This window comes from Camelus ferus, chromosome 3 (assembly GCF_009834535.1).
Source record: "Camelus ferus isolate YT-003-E chromosome 3, BCGSAC_Cfer_1.0, whole genome shotgun sequence".
NCBI classification, from domain to species: domain Eukaryota; kingdom Metazoa; phylum Chordata; class Mammalia; order Artiodactyla; family Camelidae; genus Camelus; species Camelus ferus.
In genome coordinates this window covers 50,302,685-50,322,162 of record NC_045698.1, presented here as the reverse complement: position 1 = coordinate 50,322,162, position 19,478 = coordinate 50,302,685, and the positions used below count along the sequence as shown (strand labels likewise).

Genomic DNA, 19,478 nt, shown 5'->3' with positions numbered 1-19,478 from the left:
CCACGTGGACAGCGGCAAGAACAAAAGATTCCTACACTTAGAAATACATCTCCACAGACACCAAGAAGTTTGCAACAACCAAGCATACCCACTTCCTTTTCTAGTATAAAAGGAGCCTGAATTCTGACTTGGGGAAGATGGTTCTCCAGAACATTAGTCTGCCAGCTTCTGGGTCTGCCAGCTTTCTGAGTAAAGTCACTACTCTTTGCTCTAACACCTCATCTCCTGATTTATTGGCCTACCGTGTGGCGAGCAGAATGAGTCTGTACTCAGTAAGGACAATTAAAATGCTTCTGTGGGGGACTCACAACATGGAGTGAAGCGGCACACTCCTGGGGACACATTTTTAATTCACTAAAGCAGGCATCGTTTATGGAGGGATGAAAATATCCGTGCTCAGCTGTCCCACAGCATTATCTACACTGGTGTATGCCACCTAGGGGTGTGTAACATCATCAGGGTTTACGGGTTTATGGGACAGACTGATAAGAGCATCACGTGTAACACTGCGCTTCCATTCAGCACCGAGAAGATGAAGGCACGAGGGTAAGCTTAGCTCAGGTCTTTCTGAAATGATTCCAATACAAAAGCTAGGCGCATGACATGAAAAGACTGTTATTCTAAATTTAAGCCTGCAATTATTAAATGTCTGTGGAGATGCATTTCTAAGGCTCTATCTTCTTAAAACATGCTACTGATATATTTCGTTAGCAAAATCTTGATAAGTATTTTGATGCCCAGGCTTACAGTGGGAATTCTTGCTCACCAAAGGAAAAAAACAAAAACAAAATACAGTGCTACATATGAAAGCGATTTGCCTAAACGACTGATCTGACCAATAACTGAGGACTCTCCTCGGAACCGTGTTCTGCATTTTGATGGTTGAACACGCAAATGAGTCTACTAGCAAAAAGCACACACTCTCTGCCCCCTGGCCCCTCCCCTTCGCCCCTCCCTTGGACCCATGTCTTCTAGTTAGGCAATGAAAGAAGCAAATGCTAGGAGTGGGTCATATAAAAGAAACAAGGGTTAAAGGAATAAGCTGTCAATTCTTCTCTCATGCATGTTTCTCTCTTGTGTTGTCACAGAGCAGATTAGTAGATGGTATTTAATTGTTTTTTATGCATCAATGATGATAGCATTACTGAGTAAGAGTTATTCACTAAACGACAAAAGAGCTGTACACTTCTGTTTGTCAAGCTTTAGCTTTAAAAAGTCCCTTGGAAATAGAGATGCCAATATTTTTTCTCTCTTTCACAGACTGTGAAACACAGAAAGATTTAATATGCACACAAACATATTCTCTGAGGTAAGCTCAGCCGAAGGGGTTTGGAAAGCCTACCAAGTGTTTGCCATGGGCCTTAAGTTTCTGGGATAGCCTGCCGTGTGCATGGTTCTTGGCCTTCCGATCTTCCCTCCCACAGGGAGGTAAGTGGGGGTGTTAACTACAGCTCTGCAACAACATGAACCTTCAGTGCATGGTAACTGTAACACAAAAATCAAACCTGCTCTCCAGATATTTAATAGAGAGGTCATGTTATTTTAACACATATAATTTAAATACTAATATGATTTGAAGTAGATTTTTAAGTCCTCTGAGGAGAGGAAGTTTTGCCAGTGTAGGCATAAAGGCACAAACTTTGAAAAAGAAAAAGTCATTTAGAGAAACTTCTACAAATAAGGGTAGTTGAAAAAAACAAGGAAGCAAACATACACACAGATTACAGAAAAAATAAAAATCGGCAGGATCCCAAAAGTATTTAAACCATAGTATTATACTTAAAATTTGAAATCTGGAATTTGAAATCACATTTGTCAGAGCTTTGTAGAATTAACCTCTGTAATTAGACAAGTATCAGACAAGTTTCATGTCATGGCTTTATTAACTTCCAAGGGCATATCTTTGGAAGTAAACAAAGGAGAAATAAATGCAACGTTCTAATAGTGTAAGTTAAAATATACTGCTCTAAGTTACTTTAAAATGCATAAAAATAAAAGTGGGATAGATGAATAGATAGATGGTTAGGTGATAAAGAAATCGAGTAAACGTTAACTAAAGAACCTAGGTGCTGGGTGTATATGGCATCACTGTACCATTTTTTGATTCCTTTGCATGTTTAAAATTGTTCAAGTGTTGGGAAAAATGCAGGGCTTCACATGGAAAGTACTTATTCTACATGTTAACAGTGTTCGACAAATAAAGCAGTTTCCGAATGCATCTCTGACGTGTCACACTCACCCAGCCACCCGGATCCGGAGTCTGGTATGCACAGGTCTGTCTCAGCGCTGGGCAACACGAAGCCCACGACAAACACCTCCACGCCGTCCGCCATCAGGGCCATGCCCAGGACAAAGAAAAGGGTCCACTGAAAGCGGCCGTGGCCACACTCTTGGATTATCAGCTCATACTGCTGGGCTAGTTCTTCCTCGTCAGCTCTCCTCTCGGACTCCAGCTCCCGGCGGTCCTTGTACTCATCACCCTTGGGCTGCCCCACTGACACGATGCTGTCTTTCCCTTGGTTCATGCTGGGGATGCCCTGATACTCCCCTTCGTAGATTTCATCATCTTCGTCGTGACCCTCAGTAGCTTCACTGGAGCCTTCGTCATCGTTGGCCTCCCCATTATAGGTTTCTCCCGGTGGGTAATAGTCATCTTCCTCTTCCTCGTCCTGGAACCGACTATAGGACCTCTGGGTGTATTCGTCCTGGGCCCGGTCCACTGCTTGATTCACTTTCTTTACCGTCTGTTTCTTCACCTCTCTGGCAATGTCCTTGGCACCCTTCATCAGGGAAGTCCTATCCTTGTAGGAGTCTTCCATCTTATCTCAACAGATTGGCCAATGAGAAGACGGGAATTTTTCACAGCCTCAGGTCAGTGGTTCAGTCGTGACAGCATCATCCACTTTGGGTTCAAAACGGAACTGCAAGAGAAGACAAAGCACAGGAGAGATTTATTACTTCTTTCTATGTCTTTTCCATCATCTATTTCTTGGTCTCATTTCACTTGCCCCACAGACTAAGACACAGAATTAGCTTTTCCTTTCTTTTGAGCACACTGCTGGTTCTCTGCTCAAGTGTGATCAGCACTTGGAGTACCTAGGGTTTTTGCTATTATTTTTGTTTTGTTTTTAAGGAACTCTGTCTCCTGGGTAACTTTGCATAGAATACACAAGCACTCCCCTGAAGATACAATGAGACACGTTGCATCTTTATAAGTACAGCCAACATATTTCAAAAGTGCTAGAAACATAGACCTTGATTGAGAAAAACAGTATTGCTCACAGATATGTACACACTCTGCAAAGGCAAACCCAGAATAACAGAAGAATCCTGCTGACCTCATTTCCCCACAATGAAGAAAACAAAGCAAGCAAGCACCGCTATATGCAAGGCTATCAAATCATACACAAGCACACCTCATTTTACTGCATTCCGCTTTACTGCACCTTGCAGATACTGCAATTTTAACAAGTTGAAGATTTGTGGCAACCCTGGGTCCAGCAAGTTTATTGATGTCATTTTTGCAAAAACATTTGCTCATTTTGTTTCCCTGTCATATTTTGGAAATTCTTGTAATATTTAAAATGTTTCCATTATTATCATATTTGTTACATGATCTGTGATCAGTGATCTTTGATGTAACTATTATGACTTGCTGAAGGCTCAGATAGATAATTGTTAGCAATTTTTTAGCAATAAAGTATTTTTTAATTAAGGTACTATACTTTTTTTTTTTAGATATAAAGCTACTGCACACTTAACTAACTACAGTATAGTGTAAATATAACTTTAATAAGCACTGGGAAACCAAAAATTTGTGTGACTTGGTTTATTGCAATATTCACTTTATTGCAGTGGTCTGGAACCCAACCTGCAATATCTCTGAAGTATGTTGTAAATATTTATAAAATACACTTCCGTCCTACCTTCCTTGTATCTCCTTCCAATAAATGATAAGAGACTCACGCGGCACCCAAAGCTGACAGTGAGTATTTTCCCCTAGTACGGCAGTCATATCCATAGAAATTGGCAGTGTTCATCAAATGATTTCACAGACACTTTGGATAATCACTGAATTATAACATGGGGCTTGTCCAGTGATGGGGGTGCCCCTTCAGAAACCACCCACAGGCCAGCAGAGACAGGTCAGCCACATGCAGTGTCCCTTCACAACTGACCCTGTAAGAACCCCAGGCTTTGTCCCTGCCTTCTCCATCTCTAGACACTCCCCAACACACACTCCCTCCCTTGACTCCTCTGACTGCCACTCCAGTTAGCTGCTGTCCTGGAGACCGAGTCAGCAGCCTCCCATGACCCATCACTAGGTTTTCTTTCTCATGGGTAGCCCCTTACGTCTTGACTTACTACACTCTGGCTGACTTCTTTCACTTGTCCACTGGGCTGTCTCCTCCGGTGGCCCAAGTAAGCCATTGTCAGGCCACCTTGTACATAGATGACATGAAGGTGAAAAAATCATTCTCCCCCCATCATTAATTCCCCAAGCCCTGCACTGCAGCAGCATCCCAAACACTGGTTTATGTAAAGGTCAATTCTACTTCGTTCTTTTGCACTCAGAGTAAAACACTTGTAAGCAGCTATTATAAACATATACTAAAACTGCTCGTTCAGACATCACAAACAAACCCAGCAATAAAGACAATAGGATGTTTGTTTATAAACGAACTGTACATCATTACCATGGAAAACCAACAAATGCCCAGTGGGCAGAACAGAAGCACGGCCCTGCTCAGGCCTGTGTTTTAGAAAATGACAAAATGAAATGAAAACAAACACGATTACAAGGCTTTCGGTGGAATGTCTTGATGAAGGGTGTTTCTGTTTGTTCTTCTTCTCCTTTCTTTTTTGGAGAGCTGAGGGATCCAGAGGAGAGTTAGATGGGAAGGCAGCAAGAAGAGTGATTGAGGATGGAGCGCTCAGAAAGTTAAGAAGGAGGCAGGAAAAGAGAGAAGGGAAGAAGGGAGAATAATGGATAAGTGATGCTGCAGATGGAGAGATGTTCCCTAGTTTAAAAATGAAAAGTGAAATTAAAACATTTCACACAATAAATAAAGCCAACTCCTCTACTACCCAGAAATTGATGATCACATCAGACACTGCACACCAGCTGCTGCTTGGGCACAACAGCACACAAATGCCCTTAAAGGGGGTCCAAAGACTGGAGAGCGAGGACAGACCCTGAACCACTGTAACACGCCGCCGCGAACCGTGCCTGTTGGCAATGGGAAGCTTCTGCAGTTGCTCTTCCTAAGAAACAGTAACTAAACTGACTGCGTTTGGCTTTCCTGCTTTTGTTCCTGGCTGCAGTCTCATCACATGCTTCAAGGGCTCACACCCCCTCAAATGGTCCTTGAGTGGGAGCCATCTCTATGACAGAAAGCAGGACTGGAGTCCTAGAAAATGGATGACTCTAACTCCCTAAGTGATCTAATCACATGCGCAATGAAAACAATTTTTTAAAAAATTTACAATTAAACGGTTTGTTTTTGGAAAAGAAAAATGCTTCTTGTACAAGTCTCTTTGACTCTGAGGCAAAACAAAGACCATGTGTATGTAAGTTCTTCAGGTTCCTCAGGCCAAAAGTGAGGCTCCACTTGATTTTCAGATCTTAATGGAAGAGACTGGGTCTTACAGTTTGCAGTCTCACTAAAACAAAGAAGATTTTTCAGTGCTTTTGCATAAACAAGGACAAATACGAATACTTATTAAAAAATTCTGTTTAAATCCAGATGTTTGTAGATGATGCCACGGGGGAAACTCGGTGAAGGGCAGGTGTAGGGCATCTCTCTCTATTACTTCTTACAACTGCATGTGAATCTAGGGCCCCAAAACAAAATGATAAACAAAAAATAAGCTTGTACCATCTACACTATGCAATCTTGGAAAATGCGCAAGATGTTTGGCTAGTGCACTGGAAGGTTATTCAGGGGGCAGAGTTGTATTCTACGGATATTTCCCTTTCTGGTAAGTGGAAAAATGCAAAAAGCTAGGCTCATCCCAAAGGTCACCAGGAAGATGGCAGACCGGGATTTGTGTCAGAAGGCAACACTTGCATGTGAAGCAGCAGCTCACAGGTGTGGCCCGTGCACCAGGCGTGGCCCACGAGGACATCCATGCAGGCTGCTTCTCACATTAAAATCAGTGTCTGCAAACACCGTTCCTCCATTTGGGATGAATCACCTGTTAACACCACGTACACGTGCCAAACACTGATTTAATGAAAATTGGGCTGAATGAGTGCTTACTCTGTGCCAAGCATTGTGCTAAGAACTTTGTACACACTCTTGTATTCTTTTATTTAATCCTTACTCAATCCTACGAAACAGATATTATAGGGCCCATTTTACAGGTGAGAAAATTGAGGCTTAGCAAGATTAAATAAGTAGCCCAAGGTAACAAAGCTTGTCAAAGGCAGTGCCGAGACTCAAGCTCAGAGGTTTGACCCCAGAGGCCTACCCCTTCTCCCCATCCGCCTCACACCGTGCGCCCCTGAGGTCTTAGTAAATGCAGCAGCGTTCTTCCTAGTCATTCCAGTAACTTGTCTATCCCATATAAAAATGGTTTCATAGCCTCTTTGCTAATCATCCTATAGGTTCTGAAACAAGAATTACTGTGATAAGTTTCACCAGTGATGGGCTTTCTATGGATAATAACCTTAATATATGGTCTTGTTTGTTCAGATAAGCTAGCCCAAGATGTTGGTTCAACTTCAAAAGATAATATAATCGTGCTAAATAAGATGCCAGCAGGCCAGGAGGGCAGGAAAGAAAACAGCAATGAAGCTCTTACCCTCAGAGAAGCTGCCCCTTCTTTATTCAGGCCAGTACCTCGCCAGGAAATAAGGACGATGATGTACCTTACACTGTGCTGAGGATTAGATGAGACGGTGTTCACACTGTGTCCAGGACAGAATTTGACACACATTAAGTGTTTTTAACTTGGGTTCCCCAGACAGAGGCTGTGATGAGGAGTTGGGTGTGAATCATTTATTGCAGACAAGCTGGTAAGGGAGTGGGAGAAGCAGGGTGGAGTGGGAAGGGGACAATCGATGCAGGGCTGCAATTTTGGGCAGTATCCTGGGGGGGCAAGCTTCAGCTTGAATCTGCAGAGTAATTCAGGAATGTTGTGTCTCAGAGTTCTTCCCACTCAAGGCAAAAATGCTGGGCTTTCCTGCTCCCACACCTGCCCACTGTTGGCTAAGCGCCCCCCGGCCCCGGGGCAAGGATGGACACAGGCGCTTCCAGCTCGCTGCATCAAAGGCAAAGTGCTTCCAGTAGCTCAAAGGTGGGCCTCTGAAGAGATACAGGTGCTGGCTGATGGACGCAAAGACACACTGAAGCCAGGAGGAGAGCTCCAAGACAATGAAAGGAATCCGAGAGTATTTGGTCAGAATATTAACAGTATCTCCTACAATTAGCATTTAATAAATGCTTGCTTAGATGCCCTGCTAATGATGCTAAGTGGCAGGACCCACAGGTAATTAAAAACTACATTTAAAAAAATAAATTTTTTAAACTTTTTTTTAACAGGGGGAGAGGTAATTTAGGTTTTATTTATTATTTATTTTTTCAAACAGAGATACTGGGGATTGAACCCAGGACCTTGTGCATGCTAGGCACACATGCTACCACTGAGCCCAAAAACTACATTTACAGAAGCAGCTGTTACAAATGAATAATATTTACAGGAAAGCTTATCTGATACATTAATGACAGGCACAGTCACTGTGTGTGACAATCATTTTGCACAAATAATAGCTCACACACATAAATGAGCGTTATTCTGGTAAAAAAAAAAAAAAAAGAGTTTTAGTTTTCTTTCTTTGACAGTTCATGCCAAATAGCACATAGCCCCGACCACCAACTATTTCAAAACCATCCTACACATGTTCCCAGGATGCACAGACTCCACGCACTCAAACATGTTCTCCAGTCTCCCCACACTGGGCCCAAACCTCCAGTCCTTTCTTCGCTTTTCTTCCCTCATCACCACCATGACAAAAGATCGCAGCACCACAGCAAAAGATCTTGGGGAGCTCCTCCTCCCCCATACTTTCTAGAATCCTCTGGATGCTGGACAAGTCCCTCATTTTAGTAACTCTATTCAGGCACCTTTAAAGCCACAGTGCACTCAGAGCAGTGACAGCAATAGTAACAGCTCACCTGTCAGGTGCACCACGTGTTAAGGACTTCAGAAGTATTATCGCACAACAGCAATCCTCACAACAGTCATATATGGTAGGAACTCTTACACCCCCATTTTACAGATGGGGAAACTGAAACCCGCCCAAGAATTCAAACCCAGACTAATGCTACTCCAGAGCCCAACCACTTATCCAATATATATATCACGTCTTAGTGGAAATGGGAGCCTGTGATGGAAACAGAGGTCTGAAGCAGCAGAGCTGCAACAGAAGACAGCCCCCAGCTCCCACGTCTAGATATATACATGCTGATCTCTGGTGTGTTGGCATCTGGGGGTGGGGCATATTAGATAACAATCCTCTTCCCCTCTTAAATTTGGATCAAATGGAGACATTCAACACAGCAGACAAATAGTGATCACCTGCTGCTGATGGAGAACTGAGCTGACACTTCATCCCTAAAGTCACGCCTTCTCCCCAGGTGGTCCAGGACGCTGGACTGAGCAGGGCTCCTTCGGGGGTGGGGTGTTTGGGGAGCTTCCCAGCGCTGCAGGCCTGCAGAGACAGCACCTCCCACAGGGCTGATGCCCACAGGCCAAGGTCATCCCCTCAGTTCCCCAGAGAAATCGCTCCTTCTTTCCTGGGGAGGAGGGAGGGTACCTATGGGCGGGGGGGGGGGGTGTTGTAAGCTGTTTGTCCCACATCTGTCTCTCCTGGGGAGCACTGGACATTCCTGTACCTAAGTGGAAACCCGAGAAGTGGGGAGTAGCGTTTCACGTTAGCTCTGTGCTGTATGATAACAGAGCGCACCAGCCACCCTGATGAGGGCCGTGTCACTTTCCATCTCTTACGGACATAAGACCAACCACATGTTGGATTAGCGCAATGCCACAAAATATTAAAATATTAAAAAGACAAGGACATGAACATCTGAAAGTTGCCATAAGTTCTGATATATTTTGAGGGATACTATAATGCATCACTCCAAACTAATAAACATTTTAATTTATGATGAATGTCAGAAAGAAAGGCAATATTTACTATTCATAACCACCCACACTGCAAGTAGGGCTGATTATAAACAACCAGATACTTCTTCATTAAGGCCATCTCATGTATGTCTGAAAATGGTGATTTTTTTTTAAAGGCTCAAAATCAATTTTATCGAGGAATAAATTAAATTCAATAAAATACTCTGTTTTTTCATGATTAAAAGAGCATAGTTCAAGAGATTTGGTGCAGTATACCATCTAGATTATGAATATGCTTATTCTAGAAGAAATGTTTGTTGAAAGGCTTATTCAGCACAGGTTTGGAACCTCTGGGGTTTATATAAACTGTCCAAAAAAAGATCAGCATGCTGAGCTCTGGATTTTAATGGTCTGGAGCCAGGCTCTGGAGACAGCAGGAAGATTAGAAGATGGGCATGGCCTTGTAGGAGCTCTAAATACTATGTAAAAACATCCACATCGCTACTTTATATAGCCTAACCTTGTGAAATAGTAATGAGAGTTGAAGGTGATCAGCATTAAAATGCAGAATCCCGTAACTGCAGTGAGACAGCATTCTGAAAAGAAGCTTTGGGGAAAGAGGAGAACGCATTTTGAGATGAAGGAATAGATACTGATGCATCATCCCAGCCTGCTCAAATCTTTGACAGCAGACTTTGGTCATTTAAGGATGCCTCTGGCCCTCCAACCTCTGAACTGAAGTGTAAGTATGTGTAAATTACCATTCTTCAAGGGGCAGTTCAAAGCCACCTCTTTCATGAAGTGATCTCCTTTCACTATTGCTCAGTCTCTCACCTCCTCCCTGTTATGCATAGTTGGTCCCGTCCTGACATTCAATCATGTCTTCCCTTTTGGTTAAGTGCCATGGTCTTCCCTCTTGGAGTGGAACCTCCTTGAAAATAGGAACCCAGTAAAATGAAAGAGTATAAAGCAATGTTATTAAATGAGGACATAAGCACTGTATGGGGCTGACTCTCTGGTTTCCCCCTTTCTCCAGGAGGGAGCTGTCTGATCAGCACGTCCCCAGTGTGCATTCTGCAACATGTGGCTCTACTCCATGCACTGAAAGGAAAAAGATCTATGGTCAAATCAGTTGGGAAGTTTCTATCTCATATTTTATAGATCCTTCTCTAGGAGAGCCACAGTGCAGCTTGTTATAAAGAACCTTGTTTAAATATGTTACTCAACTATTCCCCAAACTTTCCTAATAATAGCACGCCCCGACCCTCAACATGACACCGATAAGCAGTCTTCATTATACACTATGGGAAACACTGTGTTATGATAAATGCCAAGATCCTTTCTAAGGTCTCTGTTATAAAATACCATAAACTCACTAATTAGAATTAATTGAGGGAAGCAGGATGAAAAACAAAGTCTACATTAAGATAATATTTCTAAAATGAAATACAGTATTTCTTTCAAGCCTATCAAAAACTGAAATTAAGCTTTTAAAAAGTAATCTATGATTTTTAAACAAACTGGCTACAAAAATTAAGGGTATTTAGCATATCTGCATATTTTAAAGGAATAAGTCATTCAAAGAGCCAGGAAATGTTAAGTATGTTAGCATTCCTTTAATGCAATTTTGACACAATAAATTTGCTCTATGAGGAACAGCTCTCCTAAGCCAGGATAAACTGGCCTCAACAGTTGTCTAAATCTCTACAAATTCCACATTATTGAAATCTAAAGGCCTTACCCAAACAACAAACCTGTTTATATATATATATGAACTTTTCTGAAGGTCCTAGACCTCCTGGTAGAAAGAATATTCTCAAATGAGTCAAAGTAAGCAACAGTCTTTTGAGGAAGTATCTGAATTCAATTTAGTACAGCAATATTCATTCTGCTTACAAAACCAAAACATGATTAAGAAATAACTGGAAAATTCAGAAAATCACAAAAAATAAAATAAAATCATATGTATTTCTACCACCCAGAGATCCTCACTTCCAATCTTTAGGCTACACAGATGCTTGAGCTTATGATTAATTTAGATCTTACTGTATATTTGGATGTAAAGCCCTTCTCAGGTTACTCTGTCATCTCTAACTCTTCAGGTGTGAATATGCCCATTCACTGGATTAGCAGTCTAACTCAAATAGTGCAGGACTTCATTCCATGTTTAGTGAGCATATTTTCTATAGCAGTGGTTCTCAAAGTGCAGTCTGTGGATCCCCAGGGAACCCCCAAAACCATTTAAGGAAACTGTGAGGTCAAAATAATTTTTGTAACAATTGAGAGATGTTATCTAACTTTTTCACTTTCATTTTTTCCTGAGAGTATATAGCAGCATCTCCCAAAGGCAACATGATATGTGGTGACATCTCTGATGCTCTGATGGTTAATGGATTGTGCGCTTGTCGTTTCTTGTGTTTTAAAAGTTTTAGTTGGTAAATATCAATAGATACAACTTATAAAAATGAAAGCTCTTTTTGTCCATAATAATGTTTTAAGAGTGAAAAGAGAGTCCTGAGGCCAGATCAACAACTCAGAACTACTGTATTTGTTCTAATCCATTTTAGTTTCATTGTTTAATGTTTAGTTCTGGAATTTCTTTTTGTTATATGGTGTGAGGAAGGGACTTTTAAAAATGAATAATCAGGGGGAGGGATAAATTAGGAGTTTGGAATTGGCAGATGCAAAATACTATTTACAGAATAGATAAACAACAAAGTCCTACTGTATAGCACAGAGAACTATATTCAATAGCTTTTATAACCTATAATGAAAAAGAATATGAGACAGAATATATATATATATATATATATAACTGAATCACTTTGCTCTACACCTGAAATTAACACAATTTTGTAAATCAACTATACTTCAATTTTAAAAAATGAATGACCAAATATCTCAGAAACATTTATTAAAATGCCCCTTTTACTTTATAAAGACAAAATTCCTATATGTATTAGTATCTCTCCAGTTTTTAATTCTGCTCCATTGGTAGTTTATCTACTGTTGCCCTCATACCATTTGGACCATTTGGCTTTAATTTTTATAGCTTTGTTAAAAGTTTAATATCTATCAGTAAATGGACCCTTCATGACTCATTCTTGGCAAATATTTATTTGTATTTCATCTACTTTCTCCTCCAAATGAACTTTAGAATTACTTAGTCATTTTTGAAGAAAATTTTCATTAGAATTTTCACTGGAATTGTACTAAGTTTGTAAATTAATTTCAAGGTAATTAAAAGTCTTAAAATATGTTTCTTTCTGTTTATTCAAGTCTTTTATGTAACTGAAACTTGGGCATTTTCTTCTTATTGTGCCAGTTATTTAATGCACAAGATGCATATACACACACATAAACATATACAGTTGAATTTTTAAAATTCATTTATTTATCTGTTCATTGGTTTCTCAGTCTGGCCACACACTTCAGTTTCTGTCAGATCATTTGGTGGGCCAGGAAGTGTGCTGTCTCCTCCACTAAAACATCAGCCTCAGTGGGAAACAAATCCACTGCATTTCAATCGTGGAGCAGAGCAGATGAGCTGCAGGTGGTGGGTCAGATTTGCTTGAGAAGGATTCAGAAAGGGAAGGCTCTGAACCCTGCTGATAGTCCTAACTCAGCTTTCCCAGCGCCACCCTTCTGTAGACCTGGGTGCTTTTCCCGCAAGTGTTACAAGGAGCAACTCTGCAGGGGAATTGGCAAGCGGACTAGGGTGTCTGCAGGGGAGCCCAGGAAGGGTGCAGTGCTCCTGGATTCCTGTCCCCAAGTAGCTACCAGGATCCTATCACCCCGAAACCAGATATCTGAGGAGCATCAAAACAATCTGCACTAAGCATAATCAGTTACAAAACTGTCATACACAATCCCTACTCTTATATAACTGGGAAACATTCGCTTCCATTAAATGATGAAAGACATTCTGGCAGGTGACTTCCCTGGCATGACCCAGGGCCATCAGATCTGAAAGGGACCATCTGTGATTGTGGTAATAAGCACTCAGAGTGAATGTGGTCAGTTCTACTTCTTTCACCAGGACAAATACATCATGCGAGGGAAACTCAAACACAAACATAGCCAGGAACTGAATTTCTTCCTGGAAGCACATGGGTTAACACAAAGGCTCTCCAGGGCAGGGAAGTGCAGGACAAAAGAGACTTCCCTCAACAAGTCTGCTTATCTCCTCTGGGATTAAAAGGAGACCCAAAAAGAGCCAATCATTCATTCAACAAGTATTTTTTATGCCTCTATTTTATGCCTGTCACTCTTTGAGGAGCTAAAAATAAGAGACTGAACAAAACACACAAAGTCCCTGACTGTATGGAGCTTTCTTTCCAGTGAGGAGCCAGATAACAAAACAAACAAATACATACTTGCATGCAGTGGTGAGTGCTACAAATAAAAACAAAGCAAGGTAAGGGGTGAGGGCAGCCCTGTCCCACGGAACTCCCTCTGATGATGAAGATGTTCTGTATCTGCGCTGCCCAACACAACTAGGGTGAAAATTCACATCTGAGTCACTAGGGCTGGCTAGCAGCTGTCGCACAGGACAATATGGGCTTAGAGAGTGCGGCAGGGGCTGCTAGTCTAGGAGTGGCCCGGGTGGGAGCCTCTGAGCAGAGGAAATCTGAATAGAAGCCTAAGGCCAAGGTATAAGCCATGCTGCTTGCCAGGGGCTCAGAGCCTTACAGACACACAGACCTGTAACAGCAAAGGCCTCAGGTGGAGGATGGCAAGGAGACCAGGTGCTGAGCAGAGCTGGGAGGAGTGACACGAGAAGCTGGGGACAGATCAAGGCTTTGAGGCCAGGGAAGGAGCCTCAGGCTTTACTCTAAGTGGGATGGGTCTAGAGCAGAGGATCTAGAAGAATGTAGCTTAATAAAGCCCTGTTTACCTGAACACTGGAAATGTCTCTTTTCTTTTACTGTATCTCATTAGCCCTGTTCTTTCACATCTGTTGTCATCTTTATTCTGACTACAATCAGCTGATAATGAATATGACAACTTCAAAATAAAGGCAGCATTTATTAAATGTCTTTAAAGATGGGTTTGAGGAAGGAGGACAGCTGGAAGAAAAGTCCCTCAGGGCAGACAGAGCAATCAAAGAGAAAAACCCAGGTCTTAGATGTTCCCAGTAGGTGCAGAATAAGGACCTGTGATCATATATCCCTCTCCACGTTCACTCAATCTCTCATCAGAGCTATTACAAAATGAAACGAGTTTCAGTTTCCTCTGCTTGTCGATCACTGGAATTAGAAGAAAAAGAAATAGGCTTGGGCAATTTATAAATTAGTCATATCTTGCATATTTTAAATTTGGCTACAGAGCCAATCAAATACTTACGTTGGCTAATTATTTAGACCCAAAGATGGAAAACTAAGAGTCACTTAATCCATATTCCATCTCAGTGGAACAAATACTTGCTCATTCCTGACTTTATATAGAAACTCCACCACATCCCTTGAGCAAACAGGTGTCCTTGGCATATTAGAATGACCTAAATGATTAGACATAAACAGTGATCTTGTTGGCGTCAAACACATATCTGGCTTCCAATACTGCTTTTGCAACACTAAGCATGTTATCTATGGTCTCTAATCCCCAACTGCATTATCTGTAAAATGGGAAATAAAAGTGCTTTTGGGAGGATTAAACAAAATCACAACAAAAGGCAACACTTGGCACATGGTAGTTTACCTGAAATTAAATAAAAGAATGTCATTTATAAATATAATTCATCATCCAGCAGCAACAATGCTTGCAATTTCCTGTTTTGAAAAGAAAAATGACCATTAAAAGTAGGTTGGCTGTGCTCTTCTCCAGCCAGCAGCACAGGCTGGGGCCTCAGGACATGGCAGAAGCCGTTTCAGAAAAGACTCACCCTGGGAGTTTACAGTTGTTGCTGAGATACACACGGAGGTTTAGCTGCAAGGAAAGCTCCAAGAAGAATGATCACTGGTCAGCTTGTCTTCTCTGGGCAAGCCAGGCAATGTGATTAGCATACTTGCAGGAATGTAATGCAATTTAACAGCAAGTTGGTCTCATTCATATTACATTAATAACAGCAAAACACTGTCTCCTGGACTTCAGTTAACCCCCTTGGATGTCACTAGGAGGAGGGAACAGACATCCCCCCACCACCACTCCACAGGCTTGCACTGTTCTCCCCTTAATGCCTGGAAATGACGCGTGTGCTCTTTCTGCTTTCCCCATTTTACTTAGTAAACATTTCATTTGCCAGGTTCCTAGGATATGGCTACAAAAGCAGCAGCCTTTGTTTACTTCAGCACTTCCCTCCGAGCTTGTGATAAAACCCCCAGAGCATTACCCCCACAGGACGCTCTACTCCTTGTTCTATTGCTTGATGCCTCCAGAAGTGGGGAACGACACTCCCTCCCCGCCTCCACCAGCGCTCTGTGGGTAAATGCAGGTGCGGCTTTGAGAGCAGGTGTCTCAGTGGTGCTCGAGTTCCCGCAGCGTGATCCCTGAAGCAAGAGGACTGGAGGTTCATCGACTCCGTGTTCCACATTCTGCCCAGGATTCTCTTGGTACGAGATACTTCTGCATGGTCAAGACAGCCTCGGAGAATGGGTGCTCTCGCCTCTTTTCCAACAAAACCTGCTCCTTTACTGTCATTGGGGAAAAGACCTGCTCAACTAATCTTGCGACATATCAATAAATGGCTAAGGAGTTCCTGAAGTACTCCTCCCTTCTTTGAGGTACTTCTCTTCGAATGCCTTAGTCCAAGGAACTGCATAAACTGTGGAATTTCAAGCTCAGTAACCGGGGGGGTGGGGGTGGGATAAATCAGACACTGGGAGACAGGAGTATTTCTTGACTTAATCCTCCCAAGTGGCTACTGAATATTCTACAAACGTAGAAGAACAGATCTGGGCCCAAAGAAATAGTCACAAGTGAAGTCAGAATTCATCTATCCACCCATCAGACTACTAGTTCTTTAAAGAAAGAGTCTGTGTTTTGGTTCCTCTCATATTCTTGGTGCCTAAGGCAATACTGGACACTCACTCAGATCTAGATAAAAAAGAGTCAGTGAAGGAACTTATCATTCAAAAGGCCATTAAAGAAATAACTCCTGGGCCATGGTAACATTAATCTAGTACATTTTTTTAAGTGTACTCAGTTACAATGTGCCAATTTCTAGTGTACAGCATAATGTTTCAGTTAGTACATATTTATGAGTGCCTGCGGCACACAGAAGCTGAGGGGTGGCAGAATGTGGTAGGAGAGGGGAGACATGTGAGACCCGTGAGGAGGAGGTGTAGCCTCTTCCTTCTGAAGCAGTCCTCTGCTGGGACTCCAACCTGTTCCAAAAAGCTGGAATCCACGGCATGCTGTGGGGCATGTTGTCCACACAAAGGACCAGGACAGAAGGAGGAGGGAAGGACCATTCCACTAGTCTGTTAGAAGGCAGAGTGTGGACTCTTATAGTGGATTACATTTTGTTTTTTTCTGATAGATTTTTTTTTTAATTGAAGTATAGTTGCTTGACAATGTTGTGTTAGTTTCAGGTGTACAGCAAACTGATTTAGTTTATACACACACACACACACACACACACACACACATATATATATATATTCTTTTTCAGGTTCTTTTCCATTATATATTATTACAAGATACTAAATATTGTTCCCTGTGCTATACAGTAGGTCCTTGTTGCTTATCTATTTTATATATAGTAGTTTGTATCTACTAATTCCAAATTCCTAATTTATACCCCCCCCTTTCCTTTTTGGTAACCACAGTTTGTTTTCTATGTCTCTGAGTCTATTTCTGTTTTGTAAATAAGTTCATTTGTATCATTTTTTAGATTTCACATATAAGTGATATATGATATTTGTCTTTCTCTGACTTACTTCATTTAGAATGATCATCTCTAGATCCATCCATGTTGCTGCAGATGGCATTTTTATGGCTGAGTAATATTCCATTGTGTATATATATATTCCATTGTGCATATATATGGAATGTATTTTAAAGCAATGTCAGTAAGTGTGTGAACCAGACTTTGAAAGACTCATAATGAAAGTGACAAGTGACTTGACTTTAACAGAGTATTTGGGATATCTGGGCTCTGAGGACCAGCCCAATACATCTGGAAGGAAACATACAAATAAATGCATTAAGTGAATCATTTTTCTTCTAAGTGGAAATGGTTTCATTTGTTCTAAATCGAATTTTTTATATAACTGAGAGCTTTTTGTCCTAATGATTTAAAAGATCCTACAAGGTTTCTAAATATAAGCAGAATCAATCAGGCTCATCTGCTCCCTTCACCCCTTCCCAAAGTTTCCTCACTTGGTGCTTAATATGGAAACTTCAATACAGGCACGTTCAACTCCCAGCCCTTACCTTCAGGAAGATGCATTTTGACCTGTCATCTGTCTAGTAGAGCAACGTTTATAAAGTAATTTCACATACATTATCTCATTTGATCCTTGTTTATACTTAAGAGTGGATTCTACAGATAAAGAAATTGAAGATGAGGGAGATATAGGGGCTGGCCTGGAGTCACAAAGAGCCAGTTCCAATGTAAAGCCAACTCTAAGCTTCTGGCTCTGAATCCTGTTCTTTTAGCTGTAAAGCCACACTGAACTTCCAACACTCATGACCTTAGCACTGTTACGGCAAGCAGGCAAACTGTGCCTGCTTTCTCATGTGTTTCATCCCATCCTGGCTTCCCAAATTCAGTGTTCAATTTCTCTATAAAATGCATATAAGGAGGCAAACTGAGATCAACAGAGTTCCAAGTTGATGTTGGGGCTGGCAGGTTCCTAGGCTGGCTTGCACCCCATAGCTCACTTCTGCACACCAGCCTGAGCCCGGTGACCCATCAGCACAAGGTACTACAAGTCAGAGGCCATGGGACTAGTCTTGACTGTCCAGTCCCAAATGTTACCTCCACAAACCCTGATGCTCTGTTGAATTAGATTAATGGCACCACCAGGAACATGCCTTTGTTTGAGAGAATACCCTGCCTACTAACCTTACCTGTAAGCACAGCAATTCCACCCAAGTGCATTCCTGTTGGTTCTGTACTGCCAAGGATATTCATGCCCACATCCCGCAGTCACAGAGGATGCCTACGAGTGATATTCCGTGCCCTTGACTTCAAGCAGAGGGGACTTTTGTGACACTCATGCTAGAAAATGTTTCACTATTTGGTAGAGAGACACCACTTAGACTTGTTAGGTGATTAAAAATGCTGTGGGTGGTTGTTCCTCCAAACAACAGTTGGTAAATGCAAAAAATTCCTAATTATTATTCTATTTCTATGGAAAATCAGAGCTGACTTAAGTCATTGTGTCTTGAAATATCTTTTCTGGGCACAAACCATTGTGTTGGTTTCCTAATACAATACATCTGAAATAGAGACAATCCTAGGGACTCCACTGAAAAGACTGAGGCTAATAAACAAGTTCAGAAGTATATTAGTTTCCTGGGGCTGTCAGAACAAAGTCCTGCAAACTAAGTGGCCTAAGACAACAGAAATTGATTATCTCACAATTCTGGAGGCTAAACGTGTGAAATCAAGGTGTCAGCAAGGCCATGCTTCCTCTCAAATCTGTAGGAGAGAATTGCTCCCTGCCTCTTCCTAGCTTTTCATGGTGGCCAGCAATCCTTGGCTCGTAGCTGCATCACTCCAATCTCTGCCCCTGTCACATGGTGTTCTCCTTGTGCGTCTGTGTCCAAATTTCCCTCAGCCCTATTAGGGTCTACCCTGATGACCTTCACTTGATTACATCTGTAAAGACCCCATTTCCAAACAAGGTTACATTCACACACAGCTAGTACAGCTTTGGGCTTCAACATATCTTTTGGGGGGATGCACAATAGAACTCACATTCTATTAGAAAACTGACTGTATATGAAATGAACCCGTATTTGAATATACTTAAGCTTGAAAACAAAAGATGGTCTTTTATGTCCTAAAAGGTTGAATGATTTTAAGGTTACCCAATGAAAATAAATTTTTCAAGCTGCAGGATACAAAATCAATATACAGAAATCAGTTGCATTTCTATATACTAACAATGAAATAGCAGAAGGGAAATTAAGGAAACAATTCCATTCACCATCACTCCAAAAAGAGTAAAGTACCTAGGAATAAACCTACCTAAGGAGGCAAAGGACCTGTACTCCAAAAACTATAAGACAGTGATGAAAGAAATTGAAGACAACACAAACAGATGGAAAAATATACCATGTTCTTGGATTTGAAGAATCAATATTGTTAAATGGCCATACAACCCAAGTCAATATACAGATTCAATGCAATCCCTATCAAATTACCAATGACATTTTTTCAGAGAGCTAGAACA

General features: G+C 41.5%; 1 protein-coding gene across 2 annotated transcripts in view; it reads right to left on the bottom strand.

Annotated features, from left to right (window-relative positions):
• Positions 1-19,478, bottom strand: part of SV2C (synaptic vesicle glycoprotein 2C) — a 222,153-nt gene that overhangs the window by 173,310 nt on the left and 29,365 nt on the right. For both annotated transcript variants that reach the window (XM_032474507.1, XM_032474496.1), the window contains exon 2: positions 2,240-2,921. In XM_032474507.1, the coding sequence (XP_032330398.1) occupies positions 2,240-2,819 (580 nt within the window). In that variant the 5' untranslated portion in view covers positions 2,820-2,921. The remainder of the gene's footprint in view (positions 1-2,239; positions 2,922-19,478) is intronic.